At 44.0% G+C, this 23,373-nt stretch overlaps 1 protein-coding gene across 3 annotated transcripts in view; it reads left to right on the forward strand.

The window, feature by feature from the left end:
• PPM1H (protein phosphatase, Mg2+/Mn2+ dependent 1H) overlaps nucleotides 1-23,373 on the forward strand; it is a 270,652-nt gene that overhangs the window by 182,242 nt on the left and 65,037 nt on the right. For 2 of the 3 annotated variants that reach the window (XM_082422821.1, XM_082422819.1), the window contains exons 5-6: nucleotides 1,339-1,423; nucleotides 19,316-19,434. In XM_082422821.1, coding sequence (XP_082278947.1) covers nucleotides 1,339-1,423; nucleotides 19,316-19,434 — 204 coding nt within the window. The remainder of the gene's footprint in view (nucleotides 1-1,338; nucleotides 1,424-19,315; nucleotides 19,435-23,373) is intronic. The other variant, XM_082422820.1, reaches the window with a different exon arrangement.

A 23,373-nucleotide genomic window follows, 5' to 3' on the forward strand; every position in this document is an offset into this window, starting at 1 on the left:
TCATCTCCTCCCTTGCCTGCCCCCGCTCCACTAGTTTCTATGACAGCAGCAACTGGGCATGGGTGGTGAGGGGTTAGCAGGGGAGGGGGTCGAGCAGCTGCAGCCATTTATAGGGATTGTTGCCAAGTCAGGACTGCCTGCCTCTGCAGTGGGAGGGAGGGGTGCCCGGGGCTTCTTGGCACAAAAAAATGCAGCCTCCCCATGTGAGTGAGGCATCCACCCACAGCTGAGCTCATTGATGGTATTCCCCGTGCTTGTGACTCTTCACAGAGAAGTGTGCTGGGTCCCCAGGTCTCTGGCTCCCTGATACCAGGAGCTTTGTGGTTCGAATAGAATGCAGTTCCCCTAGCCACTTGGATTTGTCGTAGAAATGGCAGCCTTCCGCCACAGCTGATCGATAGCTGGCAAGCGGCTGCAGGGACCACTGCGGAACAAGGTCTGAGCACAGGAGGCTCCACCGAGAACAGGCTTAGGGGAGGTTGCTCCACAGTTATCAATCCGGCAACTCCTCTTTTAGATGTCTGCTTTGGGGAACTCTGTTCTCTCAAAAGTCCCGGAGTCGGCAGTAGCTGTTGGGCACATTTTGGAGAGTATGTGAATTTCCTGAGCTTTAAGATGAGATAAGAGTGGTTTTCCTGGACCCAGGATATTACCGTAGAAACTCAGGAGCCTAGGTCCGGGGTTCTTAGATTTTAACGTGCCTCTGAATTCCCTGGGCATCTTACGGCAATGCAGATTCCGATACAGGAAGTCTGCGGTGGAACCCGAGGGTCTGCATTTCTAACAAGCTGCTGACTCACAGACACTTTGAGTAACGAGGATCTGGAGCTGCACTGTCTACTGCACTAGCCCGCTTGTGACTGCTTAACTTAAAGCTAAATGAATTAAAATTAAATAAAACTAAAAATTCAGTTTCTCAGCTTGCACTCACCGTGATTCAAATGCTCAGTACCCACATGGGGCTGGTTGCTGCCATGTTGGACTGCACAGATTAAATCACAAGTTTTAATGATCACACACAGTTCCACTGGAGAGTGAGCCTCTGGGCATCATTCATTGATTCATTCATTTATTCACTGACCATCTATTACATGCCAAGTATTATGCTTGGTGCTGGGCATTAAACTAGCAGAACAAGTAAACTTGCGCTAACGAGAATGTCATGCTCTTAAAGATGCTTACAATGTGGTGAGTTGGTAACACCGAGCTTTGCTGTGCAAGTCAGAGGAAAAAGGATCCTCTGAGAGTTTCAGGTGTATTCTGAACTAAGCTATGGAGTTATGACAGAATCGAGGTACTTATGAGATTGGCTGCTGACATGCATTTTCACCATTTCAGGGCCATAATCATCAGAAATGGAGAGATCATCCCCATGTCTTCGGAATTCACCCCTGAGACCGAGCGCCAGCGACTTCAGTACCTGGTAAGAGTCACGTAGGTCTGGCAGAGCGCCGCGGCGTCAGGGCTGGCGTCGGAGCTGTTTTGGAGGAACATGTTGCTATTGACCTGGGAGCAGGCCCACAGCAGTAAAACGACATATGGCGTTAACACCCCCATACACACCTCCTGGATCACACATCCTGGCTCCGTGTGTGACGACACACCCCACCTCCGTGCATTTATTATTGTGGCTGGTTTCCTCCCATCGGTGACCGATCAAAGACATGGCATGCTCTGTTTCCTTTAATGGCTTGGTATGTACAATACAAAATGTGGTGGTAAAGAATGCTGGTACGTTTTCCCCAGGCCTGCCACTCACTTTAACTCAACCAGAGGGTTCAGACGAGTCTGAATCTCGTGTGAGCAGGGTGGCAGCCCCCAGAGTCTGATGACACACCATGACTTCCTGCTCCGATGTGAAGTCTCAGGGGCCCTTTGGGAGAAATGCAGGTGTCAGAAAATCCGTGTCTACCCTGAAAATAAATTCTCCATGTTAGATCTCCCTCTTGGGAGTGAAATTATGAGAGGGCTCTAGGAGGGCTGTTTGGTTTTTCAGATCTTGAGAATTTTTGCTTCTTCGAAAATTTGAGCTTTCTGAAAAACAGAGTATATTCCCTGCCCTCAAACTCCAGGGGTAGGGTGTTAGGCTTAGGCTTTCAGTTCTGCAACGATGATCATCCAGGATTACTTTGCAGTGGGCATCTTTCGGCACTAGCTGTGAATAGTAGTTCTGCGGAGGAAATGTCTTCTTGCCAACTGGCTTTCTTTTTAGACGACAAGGCTAAGGTAGTGACCGTCTGCTCTTAGGAAAGAACTGATCCAGCCTACTCCAAAAGGACTTCGCTCACGTCTCTGAATTCCAGCATGTGGGAACAGTCAGGATTTGATGACTTTGGTTGATTTAGCAAGAAGTTGTGCACTTCCCTCAATTCCCTTGACTGTGTTGTGTTGGTTTTCAGTAGCGAAGCTGTGTTGTTTTTGGTACTTACCTGGTCCATAAGACGACAGGAATCCAAAGCCAAGGTAAAAACGTTTCTTCACTCTTTTACTGCTGTTATTTTCCAACGTATCTGTTGCTATTTTCAAGCAGATAAACTTGAAGCCCCTCCGGGGGGCCCAGATGTTAGAGCCTTTCACTTTCTTTGGCCGTCCAGGCAGGGGGAAGGGGCCGGCTGCTGCCGGCAGGACCTCGTCCTGCTCCCATCCTTAGTCACCAGCTGGGTCGCTTTGTTGCAAGTCTCTTAACCTTTCCAGACCTTGGTCTGTCACTTATAAAGTAGAGAGCTAGACCAGAGGGCCACCGAGGACCTCAGAGCTGTGAGGGTCCTTCCAAGTAGAGTTCATAGCGGCCGGCCTCCCTGCCACCTGGCTGGCTCTCTCCAGTCCATCTTCCACAAAGCCCCCCCGACGTGATCATCACATAGATCTTGTCACTCTCTTCCCTAAAAACCTCTGGCTCCCCGCAGTGTACAGAAGGCAGACCCAGAATTGGGCTCCCCGCCCACCTCTCCAGCATCATCTTTTCGTTGCCCTCACCAGTGACACAGTGCAGCCCGGGCTGCAGCCACGGAGAACCAACCATCTTCCATTTCCAGGACACACCGTGATCTCTCCGATCTCCATACCTTTGGAAATATGCTCTGCCTGGAGAGCCCTTCCCTTTGTCTCTGCCGGGAAAACTCCTTCTCATACTTTGAGACCCCAAAAGAAATGTCACTTCCTCTAGGACGTGTCCCCTACCCCTCGCAGGGGGCCAGTCCCCGGTGCTCACACAGCGCCCTGTGGAAGCCCACAGCCTGGCTGTCAGCGTGTGGTATTGTATTGCTTTTTCCCAAGTTCCGTGGCCCCTTCCAGACTGAGTCCCGGAGGGCAGGCCCCTTACCTTAGGGAGCTCACGTTGTCAGTACCTAGCACAGAGCTCATACTGAATCAAGGTGTGTTGACTAAAGGGGCCAGTGTTCGTATTGATGTCTGGGTCATTACCACACAGCACCTCCCCTCCTTCCCCTGAAACCTCTCACAGTGGCACCAGGCCTTTGCCTCCCATGCCTCAGCCCCTCCCTGTCCCATGACCTCCGTGACCCTTAGTAAAAACCATTTCCTGTTTTACTGCTAAAGGCGATGAGTAATAGCAGATCCACTTTTTTATTTTGAAATACTTTCACACTTTCACATGGCAAGAATGATACCAAGAGCTTAAAACATTAACTTTTAAGGAGGGAGGGGAATGCTGACATTGTTCCGATTCAGATTCCAGTATCAGTGGTCTGTTTTGGGACGGTCGGAATAAGATGCATGTGGCTTCAGAGCTCAGCCTTGTCACGTGACTGCGTCTGTGATTTCTACAAGGCCCTTCACTGATCCCCGGCTTCACTGTCAGTAATGGGCACAGAAAACCCCAGAAGGCAGGTGCAAAGGTGAAATGAAATAATATATGTGGAAGTTTTTGTGGCACATAATACTCATTTGGTTATTTTTGGATGAATCAAAGTCTTGCCACTTCGGATTCTACTGGCCTTCACACCTCAGTGATATTGTCCCTTTATGTTTATTTGAGAATCACTCCTAATGGTCCTAAAATTACTGTGTATTTTGGTGTTACTCTTGCAGTCAGTGGACACTAGTAGCCCCCAGAACAGAGTCTAATACCTGAATTTCTAAAAGGTGAGAACACTGCCCCCATTCTCTGTCGTCCTTTTACTCCTGAAGCATATGGGCTTCTCTATATGGAAATTACACCTAAAATTTTCTCCTCAGACAACAGGAGTGTAAATGACCAAAACATAAAATATCCTGGCTGTCCAACTTCCTATTCCATCAGGAATCTAGGAGTGTGTGCTTTGGAATGAAGAAATCCAGTAATAATATTCACATGATCTGTGATGTGAATCTTCGTGGTGAAGTATTTGAGAGCATTAGGAGACTGGTAGTATAAAATAACCTTGTGGTGAAATCTTTATGTAATGGATTTCAGAGAATTGGGAGGTTTGTAGCATAAAATCTTGAAACTAATATCAATTATGAGAGGAAAACACAGTGTGATGTGGGCTTCTCTCAGCCCAGCCCAAGCAAGAGCTGTGTGACCTCAAATCTCTCACACAATGTCTCTGAATCTCCTTTCCTCCTGAGTGAAATGTATAGGAATACTTCTCTTGAAATATTCATTACATGTTCTGAGGTCATAGTGAAAAGTAATCTCATGATAACATAAAATACAATATGTATCTTATAATTTTAGGTACATCTAATCCAACCAATTCATTTTTGGGGAACATCAGTTCCCTTGAACTAATTGTGAACCACTTTTGTGCAGGGAGAGCTGTTGTATCCTTTACATAATCTAAATGAATTAGTACGTCACCAGAAAGTTAACACAATGTATTCCTGATTCTTAGGTCAAATCAAATTTCATTTTCATGATGTCTGAAGAAACATTTATGATAGAACCATGAAAACTTCCAGGTCCCTAGAGACTTGGTTTGAGCAGATGACTGCAGTCCCAGGGCTGTTTGACTTGTAGAAATGGTTAATGATTTTCTTAGAGGTGGGGAGGGTTCGGAGCCCTTTGTACATGAATCGTTTTGATCCACGTCGAACAGGAATGTTCTTGGTATGCACAGTCCAGACGTCCAGGGATTACAGAACTGGAAGCAGATTACACGATGATGGATGTGGCAGGCACATTAATTTTGTTTGGTCTTGCTTCCTGACCTCAGAGGGCCCTTCAGACAGCTCTCTGGGTAATGTGAACTTTGTTCTGTAGATTCTTGGGCTGGGTGATTAATCAAGCAGGCTTGAGGTTTTGACTTGTTCACATGGAATGTGGCAGGTGTGCGATGGAGGGGTCAGGGGCCATGCACTTCTGCCCCAGCAGTCAGGGAGAGTTGATGATCCTACGAGTCACGACTAAGCCTTGCTTTTTTTCTCGCTGGGCTTTATTTTTTATTTTTTTAACGTTTCCAGGGTGATTGAAATAAAATATTTAAGGGGGTCCACCAAGCTAGACAGAATGTTTTAATGGAGTCAGTGCCCAAATAGGAGGGAAAGCAGTCTGGTTTGTGGGCGTTTCTCGGCAGCGTTTACTGCTCTGATGCTGCAGCTTCCAGGAAATCACCCCCACTTTTGCTTCAAGTGACAGCTAGAAATGGATCTCCCTCTAGGGGGGACCTCTATAGCCCTGAGGTGTGAGAGTCATGGCTTCCGCCTCCATTCTGCCTAGACATATTTATAAACTCTGATTTGATTACATTAAGATGTGCTGGTATCATCAGACCTTCAAATGTACGTCTGTCCTTGTAGATAATCCAAGTCTGCAGCTGTTTATCATCAAGGGCAATGTACAGAAGAGATGAAAGTGGGTTTCAAATGCACATTTGATACACACAAGTGCAACATTATCTGAGGTGATTTCTTGCGGTGTCCTTGGAACTGCCCGCAGCCTTCTACACCAAGTCTGGTTTGATTTGTCTGCCGTTTCCCTGGTGCTGAGCTTGGAAATGTTTCAAGGGGAACAGCATTGTACCTCTTGGCTCTCTGGGATTTTTCACGCTCAAGAGTTATCTCCCAAGAAGTATATTCCTTAAGCCTGAACCTGCTTTTAAGACAAGAGGCTAGGGCTTCCCTGGTGGCGCAGTGGTTGAGAATCCGCCTGCCAATGCAGGGGACACGGGTTTGAGCCCTGGTCTGGGAAGATCCCACATGCCGCGGACCATCTAGGCCCGTGAGCCACAACTACTGAGCCTGCGCGTCTGGAGCCCATGCTCTGCAACAAGAGAGGCTGCGATAGTGAGAGGCCCGCGCACCGCGATGAAGAGTGGCCCCCGCTTGCCACAACTAGAGAAAGCCCTCGCACAGAAACGAAGACCCAACACAGCCAAAAATAAGTAAATAAATAAATAAAAAGGAAAAAAAAAAAAAAAGAAATACTAGCCTTGCCTTTCCTTAGCTAAGGCTATTAAAAAAAAAAAAAAAAGACAAGAGGCTATAATTGGGAAGGGTCATATGTGCTAGTGAGTAAAAATGGCTGGCCTGCCACCTGGACATGGCCCTTAACCTTGAGAGCAGGTTGTTAAGCCCGGGAGCCTGGCTGCAGTCACAGGGAGACAACTTCACCACCGCTCTGCTTTGCCTGAGGGCCGAGTCAGGGACAAATCCACCCCAACCCCGCCTCTCTCCCCGTTTAACCCCCCTTTGCAAACCTGCATTTGAGTTTCAAAACCTTGAATTAAAAAAACGGCAGGCTAAAGTGGTTGACATTTTTCATGTTTACTATAGGTTCCATTGATCACACCAGCATCATGAAGAAGCCAGGAGGATTTTAGAGCATGAATTTGGCACTGCCCAGGGTTTCAGAGGCAGAACTTATATGTGGCTGCCCTCGGAGAACTGCCTGGCTTCAGGAGGACTCCGAAGACGTTAACCCTTACAACTGAACCTCGCCGCTTCTAGAGCCTCATTTTGAAAATGAATATAAATGGATGTATTATTTATTCCAGGTTGGGAGAGGTCAGAAACTTAGCATGGAGGCATGCTAAACCTACTATGCAGACCTAAGAACATGAATTCCACACAGCTGAACAAAATCATCATGAGAAGGAATCCCTACATTTTCTTCTTTAAAAAAAAAAATCAGTCTTTCTGCGCGGTTGCTATACATCAATGATCTTCAGACTCTAAAGCCCCTATCCCCCAAAACATTCTGAATAAAAAGTTGGGCACATAAAACTGGAGCCATCCGCCCATAGGGTCCCTTGAGAATTGATCTTAGTGTAAGGAAGCAAGATAATGTCACACATCCTTTAAATATATTAAAGTTAAATATGCTTTGAGAGAGGTAGATAGGATTCACTGAAGTTTATTAGGGCAAAAACTTAACTGTAAAATGCTTTCTGTGCTTTTAGTTGCTTTATCTGTGAATTAGGGTAATTGCAGGACCCTCACAGGATTGGAATGAGGGTTAATGAGTTAATATTTGTAGTGCTTACAATAGGGCCTAGATCAGAGGCAAAATAAAATTTCTTAGTTTTCAAATATAACTATATACGAACTTTTTCATGGCCGTCCTGTCATCGGGACTACTGTGGCCTTTTATAAAACTTCTCAATTCCATTTGCTTATGCAAAGAGATTGGAGATATGCAGGCATATCCTTTTTGCTGACCTGCGTTGTTCACTCTACAAATGAATGCCTTTCCCCAGATTTTTACTGGGGAAGAAAAAGCACTAGGCATATGAATATGGAAACCTTATATGTTTTATGTAAATGAACACTTTTTACCCCTTATTCTATACATTAAACTGTTGTAGAGTTGACAAATCTAGGCAATTTTGTTTAATATCTCTATTTGTATTCCAGTTTCCATGTGACTCCTTTATCATAAGATCTCAATTTTACAATTTTAAAGTTGTTTTGGGGGCATGCTACTTCTCTGTGGCTGATGAGTGCAATCTCATGTCGAAATTTAAATGTGAACCTTCCTTGAGATCCACATAAACCAGACAGAATTTTATTTAATATCCAATTCTGTAATAGCTTATATACACAAGCTTGGTTTTTGCTACTTTGAGATTTTAAGGACAAATTAAGACAGAATTTTTTATGAAAGACTCCAACCCATATGTATTTAGATCTCGGTCATTTCACATTTTTCCTTCTTCTTTTTTTTTTTTTTTTTTTTTAACCCAAACCAGAATATTCTCCTCCTGCACTATACATCAGGCAGCCAGCCTTGGCTTTGGAAGAGCCATCTCCTTTGACTGTCCGTATGACCGTTAGTGATCACCAGTGGCTTGGCCGACTTTATTAATTTCATTTCATTTGTGACCTTAGACTTTCTATCAGGATAAATCATCTTGAAGTGTAAGGCTTCCAATCCTCCTCTCATATAACCTGACAAGGTTTTTTTTCCCCCCCTAAGGGCAAGAAAGAGGAGAGATGATTCAGTTTTTTAAAGGATGTATATTGAACACTGAAAATCCTCATTTTGATAACTTGCTTTCACATACTGAGAGTTCTAAACATTTAAAAAATTAATTCATATAAAATTTTTCTAGGTAGATGACTTTACATTCCTCTTCTGGAATGTGACTTCTCATTTCATGCATGAGTATTTTTAACTTTCCATATTCTGCTGATGGGAGTGGAAATTGGAACAACTACTTCGAAAAAGGATTTGACCCAGCAGTTTCACTCCTAGGTATATACCTAATAAAGTGTGTACCACTGTTTACACCAAAAGACAAGAATGTGCATAGCAGCACTGTTTGTAAGAGCCCAAGCTGGAAACTATCCAAATGCCATGGAGAGTAGAATGGATAAATAAACTGTTCAAATAATAAATGCTGGAGAGGGTGTGGAGAAAAGGGAACCCTCTTGCACTGTTGGTGGGAATGTAAATTGATACAGCCACTATGGAGAACAGTATGGAGGTTCCTTAAAAAACTAAAAATAGAATTACCATATGACCCAGCAATCCCACTCCTGGGCATATATCCGGAAAAGATGAAAACTCTAATTCAAAAAAAGATACATGCACCCAGAGTTCATACCAGCACTATTGCAGTAGCCAAGACATGGAAGCAACCTAAGTGCCCAATGACAAATGAATGGATTAAGAAGACGTGGTACATATATACAATGGAATATCACCCAGCCATATGAAAGAATGAAATAATGCCATTTGCAGCAACATGGATGGACCTAGAGATTATCATACTAAGTGAAGTAAGTCAGAAAGAGAAAGACAAATACCATGTGATATCACTTATATGTGGAATCTAAAAAAAGACACAAATAAACTTATTTACAAAACAGAAATAGATTCACAGACATAGAAAACAAACTTATGGTTACCAAAGGGGAAGTGGGGGAGAGGGATAAATCAGGAATTCGAGATTAACATATATACACTACTATATATAAAATAGATAAACAACAAGGTCCTACTGTACAGCACAGGGAACTATATTCAATATCTTGTAATAACCTATAATGGAAAAGAATCTGAAAAAGATATATATATATATAAAACTTGTAAGCATAACAAATAAGATTAGACATCAAAAAAAAAACTGAATCACTTTGCTGTACACCTGAAACACTGTAAATCAACTATACTTCAATAAAAAAATTTAAAAAATTTTTTAAAATAATGAAAAGAAGATCCTTTTCAGATTCGCTCTGACCCCACCAAGTGATCCCACTCTTTGTTCCTTACCCCTGAATATAGCTCCATTTCCACCCATTCTGCCTTCCTCATTCTCCCCTGCTAATGCGTGAGCTCTAAGCAGAGGGGTCTCTTTTTTATATTTTGAATCCCTAACCCCTGGTACCTACACCTGCAGGAGCTCATGTGTTAGTTGTGTGAGTTCCATTGGCTGGATACCCCAAAACCTGGGATAATCCCCTTATTGGCTGGCACTACTCATTGGCAAGCTGACCACAAAGCAGCAGAAGGAAAATTTATTCGAAGGAGGAAGCATTTTGTGTTCCCCAGCAGGCAATTTTTTTTTTTAAGTTTGTTTTTAAATACTTCTTAAGGCCTTGACTTTTTTTTTTTTAATTAATTAATTAATTTATTTTTGGCTGTGTTGGGTCTTCGCTTCTGCGCGAGGGCTTTCTTCAGCTGCAGCGAGCGGGGGCCACTCTTCATCGCGGTGCGCGGGCCTCTCTCACTATCGCGGCCTCTCCCGCTGCAGAGCACAGGCTCCAGACGCGGAGGCTCAGCAGCTGCGGGTCCAGCCGCTCCGCGGCATGTGGGATCTTCCCAGACCAGGGCTCAAACCTGTGTCCCCTGCATTGGCAGGCAGATTCCCAACCACTGCGCCACCAGGGAAGCCCCCCAGCAGGCAGTTTTGAGTAACCTTGGGAAGCACCGTCTCAGTGTCTGCAGGAAGCCTGGTTCTCAGCCTCTTCCCAAACCCAGTACATACATATCCCTCTCTGGAATCTGGGTTCCTGCTTCTACTCCCTGTTTTCTCCCCGCCTTGCATCCCCAAGATGCTCAAAGCTCTCCCCTAGCCCAGGATGGTGGGGCTCACGTCCGTGTACTCTGGAGCGAGACAGACCTGGGTTCAGGGATGAACTCTGCTCTACTGAGAGGCTTCCTGGAAGGTCCCAGAAGGCCTCTCTTCCTCAGGCTTGTCCCCTCCTAGTATAGCTCAATCCCTCTGTGACTCAGAGACTCTCACTGGGATGGGACAGTTGTGTTTCTTCACAGTGCTGTACTCACCTCCATCCCCTTCCCTTGAAGCTGGTTTCTGCCCAGAACTAGAGAGGAGAGCAGCCAGAAGAAGATGCTCAATCCTCCCGCCCCATCTCTGGTGTCCTGGCATTTCTTGACACAGCAGGTTACTCCAGCATCCTTTCCCTAGAGAAGATGCCTCCTCTTGTTCCTGGCCAGATGTGACCATGTCTGGAAATGTCTTCGTATTAGCTGCCCAGACACTTAAGTGTCAAGGATATGTGCTACCCTCTTTTTTTTTTTAGCAAACCTGTACTCTCCAGAGTCCTTAAAAGACTCTTGACCACCTGCCTTTGGTTTTGCATGGGCAGTGGTTACCAAGCCTTTCCTCCCAGGTACCATTTGTGGTGCACACCTGAACTCCAGGTGTACCTCCACCCTTCTCCCTTCAGTTAGGAGCATTCAGTTATGCTTCCTTGAAGGAAAGCCTCAAAATTTAGGATAAAAATGGAGGTACAAAAAGAGGTCCAGTTTTTTTTTTTTTACATGTGGCAGGCCAGCACACTTTAAATTGGATTTTAGTATAAATCACATTTCTAGGTTTCTGGTTGGCATGCTTATTCGGTAGAGAAGAGACATAATATAATTTACATGTTCTTAGGATTGTAAAATATCATGGGGTTTTCAATGGTATGACTGCACCCACATGCTTGTTGTTTTACAGGAAGGTATCTATGAAATTATAAAAAGTTAACTAAATCCAAAATATGTAATGTGTGTCCAAGATTGTTTTCATGTGCCATGGACCTAAGTTTTATCTTTTTCTAAAGATTGAAAGCTATGTTGTATTATTTTGTAAAGTTTCAATGATCACTAAAAGGTGACTGTGTAAAGCGGGTCAGAATGTTCTGTATTCATTCTTCCAGCAAATACTTATTTAGAGCCTTTACTGTGATCAGTGCTATTCTAGGCACTAAAGCGTAGCTGAGGTTTTAAAAATAATGAACATATTTAAGAGTAGCTGGTATTACTTGTGTCATCATGCAGATGTTTCTAACATACATATATCCAAATAGCATCATCAAAGAGAAAAAGCTAAAATATATCCAAGCATAGCAGATAAATAAGGAGAGTGTCCAGAATTTTCATTTTGCAGGTGGACATGGGACCTTAAATGTGTGCTTGCTCCCATTTTGGATATTGATCCCATTAAGGTCCACATTTTTCATAGGCCAGCATCCCTCGGAGATGTGCCTTGGAAAGGGGCAGTCGTCATGTACACATGTTTATGAGCTGCCCAGGTATGAGCAGTGGAGTAAAATATGCTAGAATTGTCCATGAATCCTACAAGTTTGGGGTCAGAAAATCATTGGATTTTATTGCTGAAAGGAACCTAACAAATTCCAGCTCCCACGTTTTGCAGACTCTAAAATTTGTGTGTGTTGCTTACACTGTATTATAAGTAAAATCACTTTCGAGGCTCAAGATTCCAAAATGCTGACTTGAGCAATGCTTCCAGCAGGGCAGGCCAGCACTAGTGAAGTAACGCTCACCAGTCCACGTTATTTGAATGCTGGGCAGATCCTAAGAAATTGTTGAGTCCACAAGTTGCTGGGCCATTCTGCTTCTGAGAACAAAATATCTCTGCTGGCCCGTTGGGAAGCAGTGCGCTTCAGCATCCCCTGTGTTGGAGCCAAGCCTCTGCCTGGGGTGGCCCTTTCCAGTGATTTTAGCATTCCCTCAAACTGTTGGAGTAAGAAGGGGCAGTTAAGCTCCTTTCAACAATTTTTTAAGACACAGTTTAATAACTGGGTTCTCAAAAAATAACAAATTTTAGAGTATTTTTAAAATGAAAGTAATCCATGTTCAATGGTAGAAATATTCATGAATATAGATAAGTTAAAAAGAAAACCATCAGACAATACTGTATAATATTTTGATGACTTTGAGTGTATATACATATATAAACAGGTATACATATAACACCATGTAATGGACTGAATGTATGTATCCCTCCCCTCACATTCATATGTTGAAGCCCTAACTCCAATGTACTGAATTTGGAGATAGGGCCTTTACAGAAGTAATTAAGGTTAAATGAGGTCATAAGAGTGGGCCCTGATTTAATAGGATTAGTTTCCTGATAAGAAGAGATACCAGAAAGCTCGATTTCTCTCTCCACGAGAGCACAGAGGAAAGGCCTTGTGAGATGCAGCAAGAAGGCAGCAGTCTGCAAGCCGGGAAGAGAGCCCTCACCAGGCAGTGAATCTGCTGGCATCTTGATCTTAGACTTCCCAGACTCCAGGCTATGAGAAATATTTTTTTGTTGTTTTAAATCCCTCCTTCTGTGGTATTTTGATATGACAGCCTGAGCTAAGATAGACTGTCTATGCAAACTTTCATGAGTATTACACAAAAAGATACACTAATAAGTGTGTGTTTTCCTCAGAAAACCAACAGGTATGTGTCCCATTATATTTTAGCATCTCCTTTTTTGTTCATCAGCCACCTATTTGTTCTACTTGTACTTAGTTCTTGAGTTTTTTTGTTGTTGTTGCTGTTGTCTTTTAACATCAGTAATGCCATCAGGTCTGACAAATACAACAGGAGTGAGTATTGAAAATGTTGGTAAGAAGGAAGCCTACAACTAGGATGCAGGTGGTGATTTTTTTTTTTAACATCTTTACTGGAGTATAATTGCTTTACAATGGTGTGTTAGTTTCTGCTTTATAACAAAGTGAATCAATTATACATATACATATATCTCCATACCTCTTCCCTCTTGCATCTCCCTCCCTCCTACCCTCCCCATCCCACCCCTCTAGGTGGTCACAGACCACCGAGCTGATCTCCCTGTGCTATGTGGCTGCTTCCCACTAGCTATCTATTTTACGTTTGGTAGTGTATATATATCCATGCCACTCTCTCACTTTGTGCCAGCTTACCCTTCCCCCTCCCCGTATCCTTAAGTCCATTCTCTAGTAGGTCTGCATCTTTATTCCTGTCTTGCCCCTAGGTTCTTCATGACCATTTTTTTTTTGGTTTTTAGATTCCATATATATGTGTTAGCATACGGTATTTGTTTTTCTCTTTCTGACTTACTTCATTCTGTATGACAGACTCTAGGTCCATCCACCTCACTACAAATAACTCAATTTCGTTTCTTTTTATGGCTGAGTAATATTCCATTGTATAATATGTGCCACATCTTCTTTATCCATTCATCTGTTGATGGACACTTAGGTTGCTTCCATGTCCTGGCTATTGCAAATAGAGCTGCAATGAACATTGTGGTACATGACTCTCTTTGAATTATGGTTTTCTCAGGGTATATGCCCAGTAGTGGGATTGCTGGGTCATATGGTAGTTCTATTTTTAGTTTTTTAAGGAACCTCCATACTGTTCTCCATAGTGGCTGTATCAATTTACATTCCCACCAACAGTGCAAGAGGGTTCCCTTTTCTCCACACCCTCACCAGCATTTATTGTTTGTAGATTTTTTGATGATGGCCATTCTGACCGGTGTGAGATGATATCTCATTGTAGTTTTGATTTGCATTTCTCTAATGATTAAGGATGTTGAGCATTCTTTCATGTGTTTGTTGGCAATCTGTATATCTTCTTTGGAGAAATGTCTATGTAGGTCTTCTGCCCATTTTTGGATTGGGTTGTTTGGTTTTTTGATATTGAGCTGCATGAGCTGCTTGTAAATTTTGGAGAGTAATCCTTTGTCAGTTGCTTCATTTGCAAATATTTTCTCCCATTCTGAGGGTTGTCTTTTCGTCTTGTTTATGGTTCCTTTGCTGTGCAAAAGCTTTTAAGTTTAATTAAGTCCCTTTTGTTTATTTTTGTTTTTATTTCCATTTCTCTAGGAGGTGGGTCAAAAAGAATCTTGCTGTGATTTATGTCAGAGAGTGTTCTGCCTATGTTTTCCTCTAAGAATTTGATAGTGTCTGGCCTTACATTTAGGTCTTTAACCCATTTTGAGTTTATTTTTGTGTATGGTGTTAGGGAGTGTTCTAATTTCATTCTTTTACATGTAGCTGTACAGTTTTCCCAGCACCACTTATTGAAGAGGCTGTCTTTTCTCCACTGTATATTCTTGCCTCCTTTATCAAAGATAAGGTGACCATATTTGCGTGGGTTTATCTCTGGGCTTTCTATCCTGTTCCACTGATCTATATTTCTGTTTTTGTGCCAGTACCATACTGTGTTGATTACTGTAGCTTTGTAGTATAGTCTGAAGTCAGGGAGCCTGATTCCTCCAGCTCCGTTTTTCTTTCTCAAGATTGCTTTGGCTATTCGGGGTCTTTTGTGTTTCCATACAAATTGTGAAATATTTTGTTCTAGTTCTGTGAAAAATGCCAGTGGTAGTTTGATAGGGATTGCATTGAATCTGTAGGTTGCTTTGGGTAGTATAGTCATTTTCACAGTGTTGATTCTTCCAGTCCAAGGATGTGGTATATCTCTCCCTCTGTTTGTATCATCTTTAATTTCTTTCATCAGTGTCTTGTAATTTTCTGCATACAGGTCTTTTGTCTCCTTAGGTAGGTTTATTCCTAGATATTTTATTCTTTTAGTTGCAATGGTAAATGAGAGTGTTTTCTTAATTTCACTTTCAGATTTTTCATCATTAGTGTATAGGAATGCAAAAGATTTCTGTGCGTTAGTTTTGTATCCTGCTACTTTACCGCAGGTGGTGATTTTGAAGCACTGTAAAAACATGTCACGGCAGGATATGTCCTAGGTACACATGGAATACACATGCATTCTGTGGTCGGCATGATTGTAATGGAAAATGTGTCATGTAACATGTGAAATGTGCTGTGGCAACTAGCCAGAGGAAGAAAAATAACCACAAAGAGAGAGAAATCCAAGGGTGTGACATCCGTATCAGTGGGGGATGAATATCACAGTAATTCCTCAGAGCTAGGGCACCCTTTTTCCTCTTACCTTTTGACATACTGGAAGTTGGGATATTTTACGGTTTATTGTTTCTGTCAGCCAGGTGGCAGGCATGACATGGCTGTCATCTCTTAGGCATGAGCAAACATCAAAAGAGCAGCACCAAAACTTCAGGACTCGCATCCAGCAGCTTGAAGGAAAACGTGCAGACAAAAGTGAAGCACTTTTTGGATGCAACTAGTCATGCAGAGGGGCTTGGGGAGGAGTGACCGGACTTGCTCAGCCGCATTCCCGAGGTGGGAGTCAGAAGCAAGGGGGCTCTGGATGCTGGCAAAGCTGGCTTCTGTCTTGTAGTTCTTCTGCGGGTTGTTTAAGAAATGCCGCATGACCAATGCACCCCTGAAACACAGCCCGCTCTTGTGTGGAAAATCACGAACACGGGATGATTCAGAGTTGGAAAGCAATGAGTGCCATTGGATTCTAAATGTGAAAACGTTTTGGAACAATGTTAACTGATGCACTTCACTTATATATTCCTTCCTAAATATGCACACTAGTGATAGATAATAGAATTTTGTCTACGTCTAAAGGAGTTCTTTCAAAAATAATAAATTAAAAATTTGAAGTGGTAAAGAAAGCACCGTGCATCGTTTAATTGGCAGCTTTTTTTGCCCTTCCTTAGAGGTAACAAAATAATGGTGCATCTAATAAAGGGCATCTTAGAACTGATGAAATACGGTAGCCTGTTGTTATAAGGGGAGAAGCAGGAGTTTTGTTGAGACCCTGAAAGACTCTGCATGTGAAGGGGCAACGGATGTCACAGGTGACACACGGTTCAAGGCCCCTTTGAGGCTGCCCATCCCCAGAAGGAGAGGCGAGGTGGCCCCTGCAGACAGCAAGCTGCTGGGGAGTTCCCAGCTACCCTGCAGACTTCTCCCGGTACAACTGTCCAGGCAAATGTATTCCAGCAGAAAGGGCATGAGGGTACAAAATTTACTTAGGAATGGCCTTTGCATCCTAACCTATGTGTTATGTAATGTATATGTGTATTGTGTACCTATGTTTATACACATGCATACTCATTTATGTATACATGTATGTCCTATATAGATCTGTACATATATATGACACGATTCATATAAGCTCATACACTTGCACACTCACAGACACATTGTTTGATATGCTGTTTTTCACAAATAGATCAGCTCTTTCTGTGTAATTACATATCCTGTATAACACCTTTGTATGTGATTGCACAGAATTCTTCTGTATGGATTTATGCTAGTTTAATCACTCGTATTATTAAATGATCTCTTCTCGCTACTTGAGGAACATCCTTATGGCCAGGTTGTGTGCAGATCTGTAATTTTTTGTTAACTGGATCGTCATGGGTGCCTATTTGTGGTTCATACTTGGCATGGATCACAGGCCTGTTGTTGCCCACTTACTGTTTTTTGTAAATGTGTGCAGGTTAAAGGTCCAGCATAAGGGTTAGGATGGGGGTTATAGGTTTGATATTAAGCTTAAGCTCTAGAACCACCCATTCCTGGCTGATAGCCTTGGGCTAGGTGTCTTAACCTCTCTGGACCTTAGTTTCCTCCTTTGTAAATTGAGTCTATGACATGTGCTTTGTAGGATTGTTGAGGTAATAACATAAGGTTTATCAAGTGCCTGACACATGGTAACCCCTAAATCAGTGTCACTCCAGCTTGGAGGGCAGGGGGTAGACACAAACGCCATGCTAATTCAGTCCCAAAGTTCTGAGAGATGATAGAGGGTACATAAAAATGCTGCTGTTCATTGACTGTTAATGCCTCTGGTCCTTAGTTTTCATGGGTGGACCAAAATAAAGGAGAGGAATAAAATGGTATCTACTCTGTAAGTACATCTGGCTTTGTGGGCGTGACTTGTGCAGTTGCCCAGGGCCCTGCACTTGGTTTAATACTCTGCTGTCACCTTCTTGAAATTTTTAATTTTGAATAGAGGCTCCATATTTTCCTTGTGCACTGGGCCCCACAGATTAGGTAGCCAGTCCCGCCCATAAGGTTGGCGGGGGTGTGCAATGAGAGCTCAAGAAATACTTACTGTAGTACTCAGGATGCAATAGGGCTCCATAATTACTAGAGGGATAAATTATTTTCTTTTTATGAGCAGAGACAATCATAAGTGCACTGTAGATATCATTTCATTTCATTATTAAAACAGTATGAGATAAATCTGCAGTTAATCTCAATGTACAGGTAAAGAGACTGAGGCCCAAGCAGTTAAATCACCCACTAAAATCACACAGCTTATAAATGCAGAGGTTGGATTCAAACCCAAATTCGTTTCACCCAAAGTCTACCACACTGACCTGCGCTATGAATATTAGTTCCCTTCCTTCCTCCCTTCCTCCCTTCCTCCCTTCCTCCCTCCCCCCTCCCCCCAAGGAACTTCTCTGTAAAACCCAGTGTTTAAGTGTCCTTGATACCCGTAGGCAGCCCAAGCCTCATCCCCAGCAGAGGTTTCAGGGCCCCTCGAAGATGATCCAGAATGCCCTTCCGACCTGGAGCCTGTTGGTTGCAGCAGACAGGACCGCCCCTCTTCTCATTCTCAGTCCTGTCCCATCCTGTCCCCAAAGGCTGCTCAGCATCGCTGGCTCAGAGTTCTTTTAGCTGGTCCAATCTGACGAGCCTGGGGACAATTCAGCTTGCTTCCTTTGACTCTTGATGCGCTTAGCTTCTGGTGACTCAGCTGAGACCTGCAGACCACCATGAGAATCAGTGGGAGATCTGCCAGCGTCAGGTCCTGGGGGAAAGAGGCTGTGGGAGATGCCTTTTTCCAGGAGACCGAGGATATGGCCATCTGTCCTGTGGCAGGGAGCCCTGGCTTTCCTACAGTGCCAGGCCGTGATTTGCTCCACCCACTCTTTTCCCTGCCAGAAAGAGAGAGAGAGAGAGAGAGAGAGAGAGAGAAAGATCCATTCCCGTACACCGCTAATAAGCAGGTATACGGCTTGGTACGGGGCGGCTCCGGGGCAGGTCTGCTTACAGCGTGTGGCCTCTGAGCAGGGAAGCCCATACCTGAGCATTTCATCTCTTGGCTAACTGGATTTGACTTTTGAGTGCGACAATGAGACTGTTTGTTGTTTCGAAGCAATTCCCTAAGTGGCTGTTTGCGCAAGACTTTTGTAGTGTGAACAGAGATTGGGGGGAGGGGAAGAAGCCATCTGTTCTGGAACAGTCTTCCAATTACATGATCAAATTACTGCAGAGCAAAACGGAGGGAGTCCAACAGAAAGTTCCTGTCTGGTGCATGCAGTCCCAACCCGCTCTCTCAGGCCATTGTGTTGACCTGGAGACCCACATGCAGCTTTCAGAGGCCAGGCCCAGTAACTAGGCGTACAAATAGGAGGTGAGCAGAGAAAGCCAAGGAGGAGAGAGTCAGGGGGAGCTTTCCCACCTCCTCACCGTGCCATTCAGCCCAAGTGAAACCACCTTGAATTTGAATTAAAAAGTGAACCTTTTCCTTGCTTGAGGGATACACGTCTTTGATTACCATTAGTTTTATCATCTCCAATGAAAAAGTCACATTCCTTTATAAATTAGATTCAGGATTTTTATTTGTTGATATTCTATTTGTATTTAGAGTCTTCAATCTATTTATCTCCCTTAACATTTGAGAACAGTATTCTTGTTTCTGAAATGTGGGCTGTCTCAATTTGCAAAACATCCTTGGGTCTTATTTTTTCCTCTAAATATGTGTGGGTTTTTTTTTTTTTTTTTTCTTTTCTTTTCTTTTTGCTATTAGGCATTCATGCAGCCTCACTTGCTGGGAAATGAGTTCACACATTTGGAGTTTCCAAGGAGAGTACAGAGAAAGGAACTTGGGAAGAAGATGCTCTACAGGGATTTTAATATGACAGGCTGGTAAGAATACGCCTCCCTCTGCCTTGGCACTGCCGCAGCGTGTGTGAAGGAAGCGCCACCACCGTAAAAAGCCACTTCCGCACTTCGGATCAGAAGGTGCAGCCAGAGACCTGGGTTTGTGGGAAAGGAAAAGGGGCTACGCCCACTTCTTCTGCTTTTCGCCTGGGCGCCAGTTCTCCCATCTGGGTGTTGTTGGTTTGCTTTTCTGCTCTCTGAGGCCCTCCTTGGGGACACTAGACCCACGAAGCTGATGTAATTCCTCACTTCACACAGGGCAAGCATTGGGGGGCTTTTAAAAACACATTAAACTCGGGTTTTTAGGTTAGGGTTACTAAAGAGGTAGCGGGGCTCAAAGGAATGAACCAGAGCTCTATTTGGCCAGACCAGTTTTAGATCTGAATCATAACTCTGCCCTTTCTGAATAGGCAAAGTTGGATAAACTACTTAACCCCTATGAGTGCCATTTCCCCTGAATAAAGTGAAAAGAATACTCTTTGAAGGGTGATTGTAAGGGTCAGAGGTAATGAGCTGTCCTCATGATTTCATCACATTCATATCGAAATAAGAACTCTTGGCAAGGGGCATCTTGTTCCCCAAACACACCGATATAAGGCACCAAAACCGTTTGTATGTGTCAGTAGCTAACGCTGACTAAGACCTCATCGGTTTCTTCCAACTGAAAAATAGATATGATGATAAAGTAAATTTCATAGGGTTGGTGTAAGGATGAAATGAGAGAGCAGTGCCTGGCACAAAGAAGTGTAGGAGAAGATTTGCTCTAGGCCCTGCGATCCTGACCAGGGAGCCTCCTGCCAGGCTGGAGGTCGGCAGAAGGAAACAGTGGCTTCTTTCCTCACCACGTCCCCAACACAGGTGACAAAGTAAATTCCACTATCTCTTCTTCTTTGACCGGAATAGCTATAACAGATGGTCACAGCCCAAATTCCCATGGTGATGACTTCTAGGCTGGGAATCTACTCCTAGGGTACACGTACTGTCTTAAAGAGACAGTCAAGCCACTCGGGAGGATCAGGGGCTGATCTAAGGCACGTCCGGTTGTCCTTTGCCATCCAAAGAGAAGGTCCTCACCAGTATCCTCTCTTCTTCTAGAAAAGGGTCAGCAAGTTATGGCCTGAGAGCCAAATTCCACCCCCCACCCCTTTCCGTAAGTAAGTTTTAAAAGTACAGCCACGCTCGTTTATGTTTGATCTGTGACTACCTTCATACAACAACAGGGCAGTTGAGCGTTTGCAGCAGAGCCTGAAATATTTACCCCTGCTCTAAAACATGATCGGATTTATTGGAAAGGGTTCACCATATTTGCAGCTCTGAGTTCTGGAGTTTTGTTGCCCCAGACTGGGTTTTCTTGCAAATTCATTTTTATTCAGTCAGCAAAATCAGCACTCCTTACAGAAAAGTTTAAGGTGAGGGATTGTGTAATTCAGAAAACCGTGGCAGAGTTTGGTCTGGTTTTTGTAGAATTTGGAAAGATGGAAGGAAAGGCATCCCAGGGTAGGAACCCACGTGGTTGTAAACACATAAACTAATAGAGCAGATCTAAGAGACAGTGCGGGAAATGGCCAAAATTGGGGGGGTTGGGGGGGAGCGGCTGTGGGAAATTAGGCTGAGTCGGTACTGAGGGAACGTAACAGAATCTGGGAAGCCAGGCAGAGACATTAGGATTTGCTGTGGGAGGCTGCAGGTTACACTTGTGTGTTTTGGCGGAGAATGAAATGGTGAAAGCGGTGTTGTAGGAAGCTTGCTGTAAGAGGAGTTTGAAGGAGACTGACCAGGAGAGAAAGCAGATTCAGGTACCCAGAAGAAAAACTGTCATAGCAATATGTATGTGAGATCTCTAGAGCCAAATAGAGGGATGGAAGCAGAAAACAGAGAAGGCGAGGAAATGAACAAGAAACTAGATGACTTAGGCCAAGGGGATAAATGTAAGAGGTAAGGCATCAATGACTCGAATTACACTAGTCTGTAAGCCCCCGTGCCTCGTCCTGTGCCCGACATGTAGCCGACGGGCCGTGTTTGTTTATTGGATGAAAGGAAGAAGAGTGCGATCCACAGAAGTCGATGGGGGGCAGGCCGACGTGGAGGTGGTCAGTGGGAAGGGTAGGGATAAGGAGCCTGTACACAAACCATGCTGAGCTCGAGGCGAGGCTGTTGGTATGCTTTTTCTATGCCAGAAAGGCAAATGAGATCTCAGCCGTCAAAACCAACTTGGTAAACAAATGGCTAAAGACTACCCCTTTTTATAGTTTTTTAAAATGCAGATAAGTTCAGGGATTAGATTACATCCAACCGTTATACACACACAGTCACTGTCTTTTTTGCTCTCTATCTCAGGTACGTGCACACAAACACACATCAGCGGGGTCTTGAGCAAGTAAATAGCCCATAAATGGGCTCTCTTTAATTGTACGGAACTCCACAGAAGGTACCGAATTAACTGAGGAGCCAAGGCTGAGAATGGCTTCAGTCAGACATGATTTGCTCGTTTGTTTCAGCAAAGTTCCCTGCATGGCTGTTGGCTCACAGCTTTGGCTACAAGCAGAGATTGATGCACGTCTTTGTATATTTCCTATCTGTTGTGACTTACGATTTGAAAATGATGCTTAAGGAAAAGGAGAGCTCTTTACATCTTTGTTGGAAGAAGTTGGGAAGTTTAAAACCAGTTTAGACCACTGCCTATGTAAACTCCACCCACACACACACCCCACCCCCAGCTTTAATGAGTTCTTTTAAAAAATGTTTTTAACCTCTCACAGAAAACCTCAAATCTAGCAGTTATTTTTTAGGACTGAAGAAACATGGGCTCCCAATTTCCTCCCTTTCTGAGTTGTCTATAGAGAGAGATGGGCTGGCAAATTAATTCAATGGAAAGAGAGATGAGGTTCAGCAGGATCCCTTTTCCCCCAAAAGCCTCAAGTTACTACCAAGCTGTTGGGATTGGTTGAAGGTGGACTGGTGAGTATTGGCAATGCGTCATGCTCAAGGAGACAGATAAGTCCTCACCTCGTCCCTCCTTTATGTTTCTTGCCTCCCGAATTAGCCTTGGCCTGTGAACTTGCGTCTCTGAAACCTTTCTAATAAATAGGGGTTCACCTATTTCCAACTGTTGAACCCTTGTAGCAAAGACCTAGTTGTGGAAATTTTTATCTGCCTGCTTGTTCCCCCACTAATCATGGGGGGCTAGCTGACAGTGAGTGGGAGAGCTAAGGGCCAGGCCTTGTGATGAGGCCTTTACGTGACTCTTCATGTTGAACAATCCTGTGAACTAGGTCCATTTTACAGATGAGGAAACTGAGGCACAGGGGCCGAGTTGCTCAAGGTCACACAACTAGTAAGAGGAGAAGCCAGTCTGTGACCGCAGGCAGCCTCACTTCAGGGTATACACCGTTCACTACAGTGCTGAACTGCCAAATGCCCAATGATTCCTCCTCGTTCCATTTTGCAGTTGAGCAAACGGAGGCTCAGAGGGGATTAAGTGGTTTACTCAGCTTCCACTAGTGCAAAAATGTCAGAATAACCCAGGTTTCTGACTCTTAACCCTGGGCTCTTTCTGATACAATGCATCAACTTTTCTTCAGGGTAAGATGAGACATAATTATTCAGTTCTGAGCTGCGATGGACATTTAAGCAGGGGACCTCCATCTACCAGGATCAGTGTCTCCTTGACAGTCCTTTAGAGGACAAGAGGGTGGAATGACGCGTTTCAGGAGCTGCTGAGGTAGTAACTTTTCTAGTTCCCGGTCTGACCTGACAGGACCATTGGCCAAATGAAACGGTGGTGCTTCCCGCTCGTCACTGAAGTCTGTGCGTGGACTGGGGCCACGCGGTGATGGTGGGGAAGATCCCCAAAGAACCGCATCTCCTCTACTTGGGAAAATCGATCGCTCTCATTAGAGGAGCACCTGCCTGCCAGCTTTCTGA

Source organism: Balaenoptera physalus (assembly GCF_965194825.1).
Source record: "Balaenoptera physalus genome assembly, chromosome: 13".
Classification (NCBI taxonomy): Eukaryota; Metazoa; Chordata; class Mammalia; order Artiodactyla; family Balaenopteridae; genus Balaenoptera; species Balaenoptera physalus.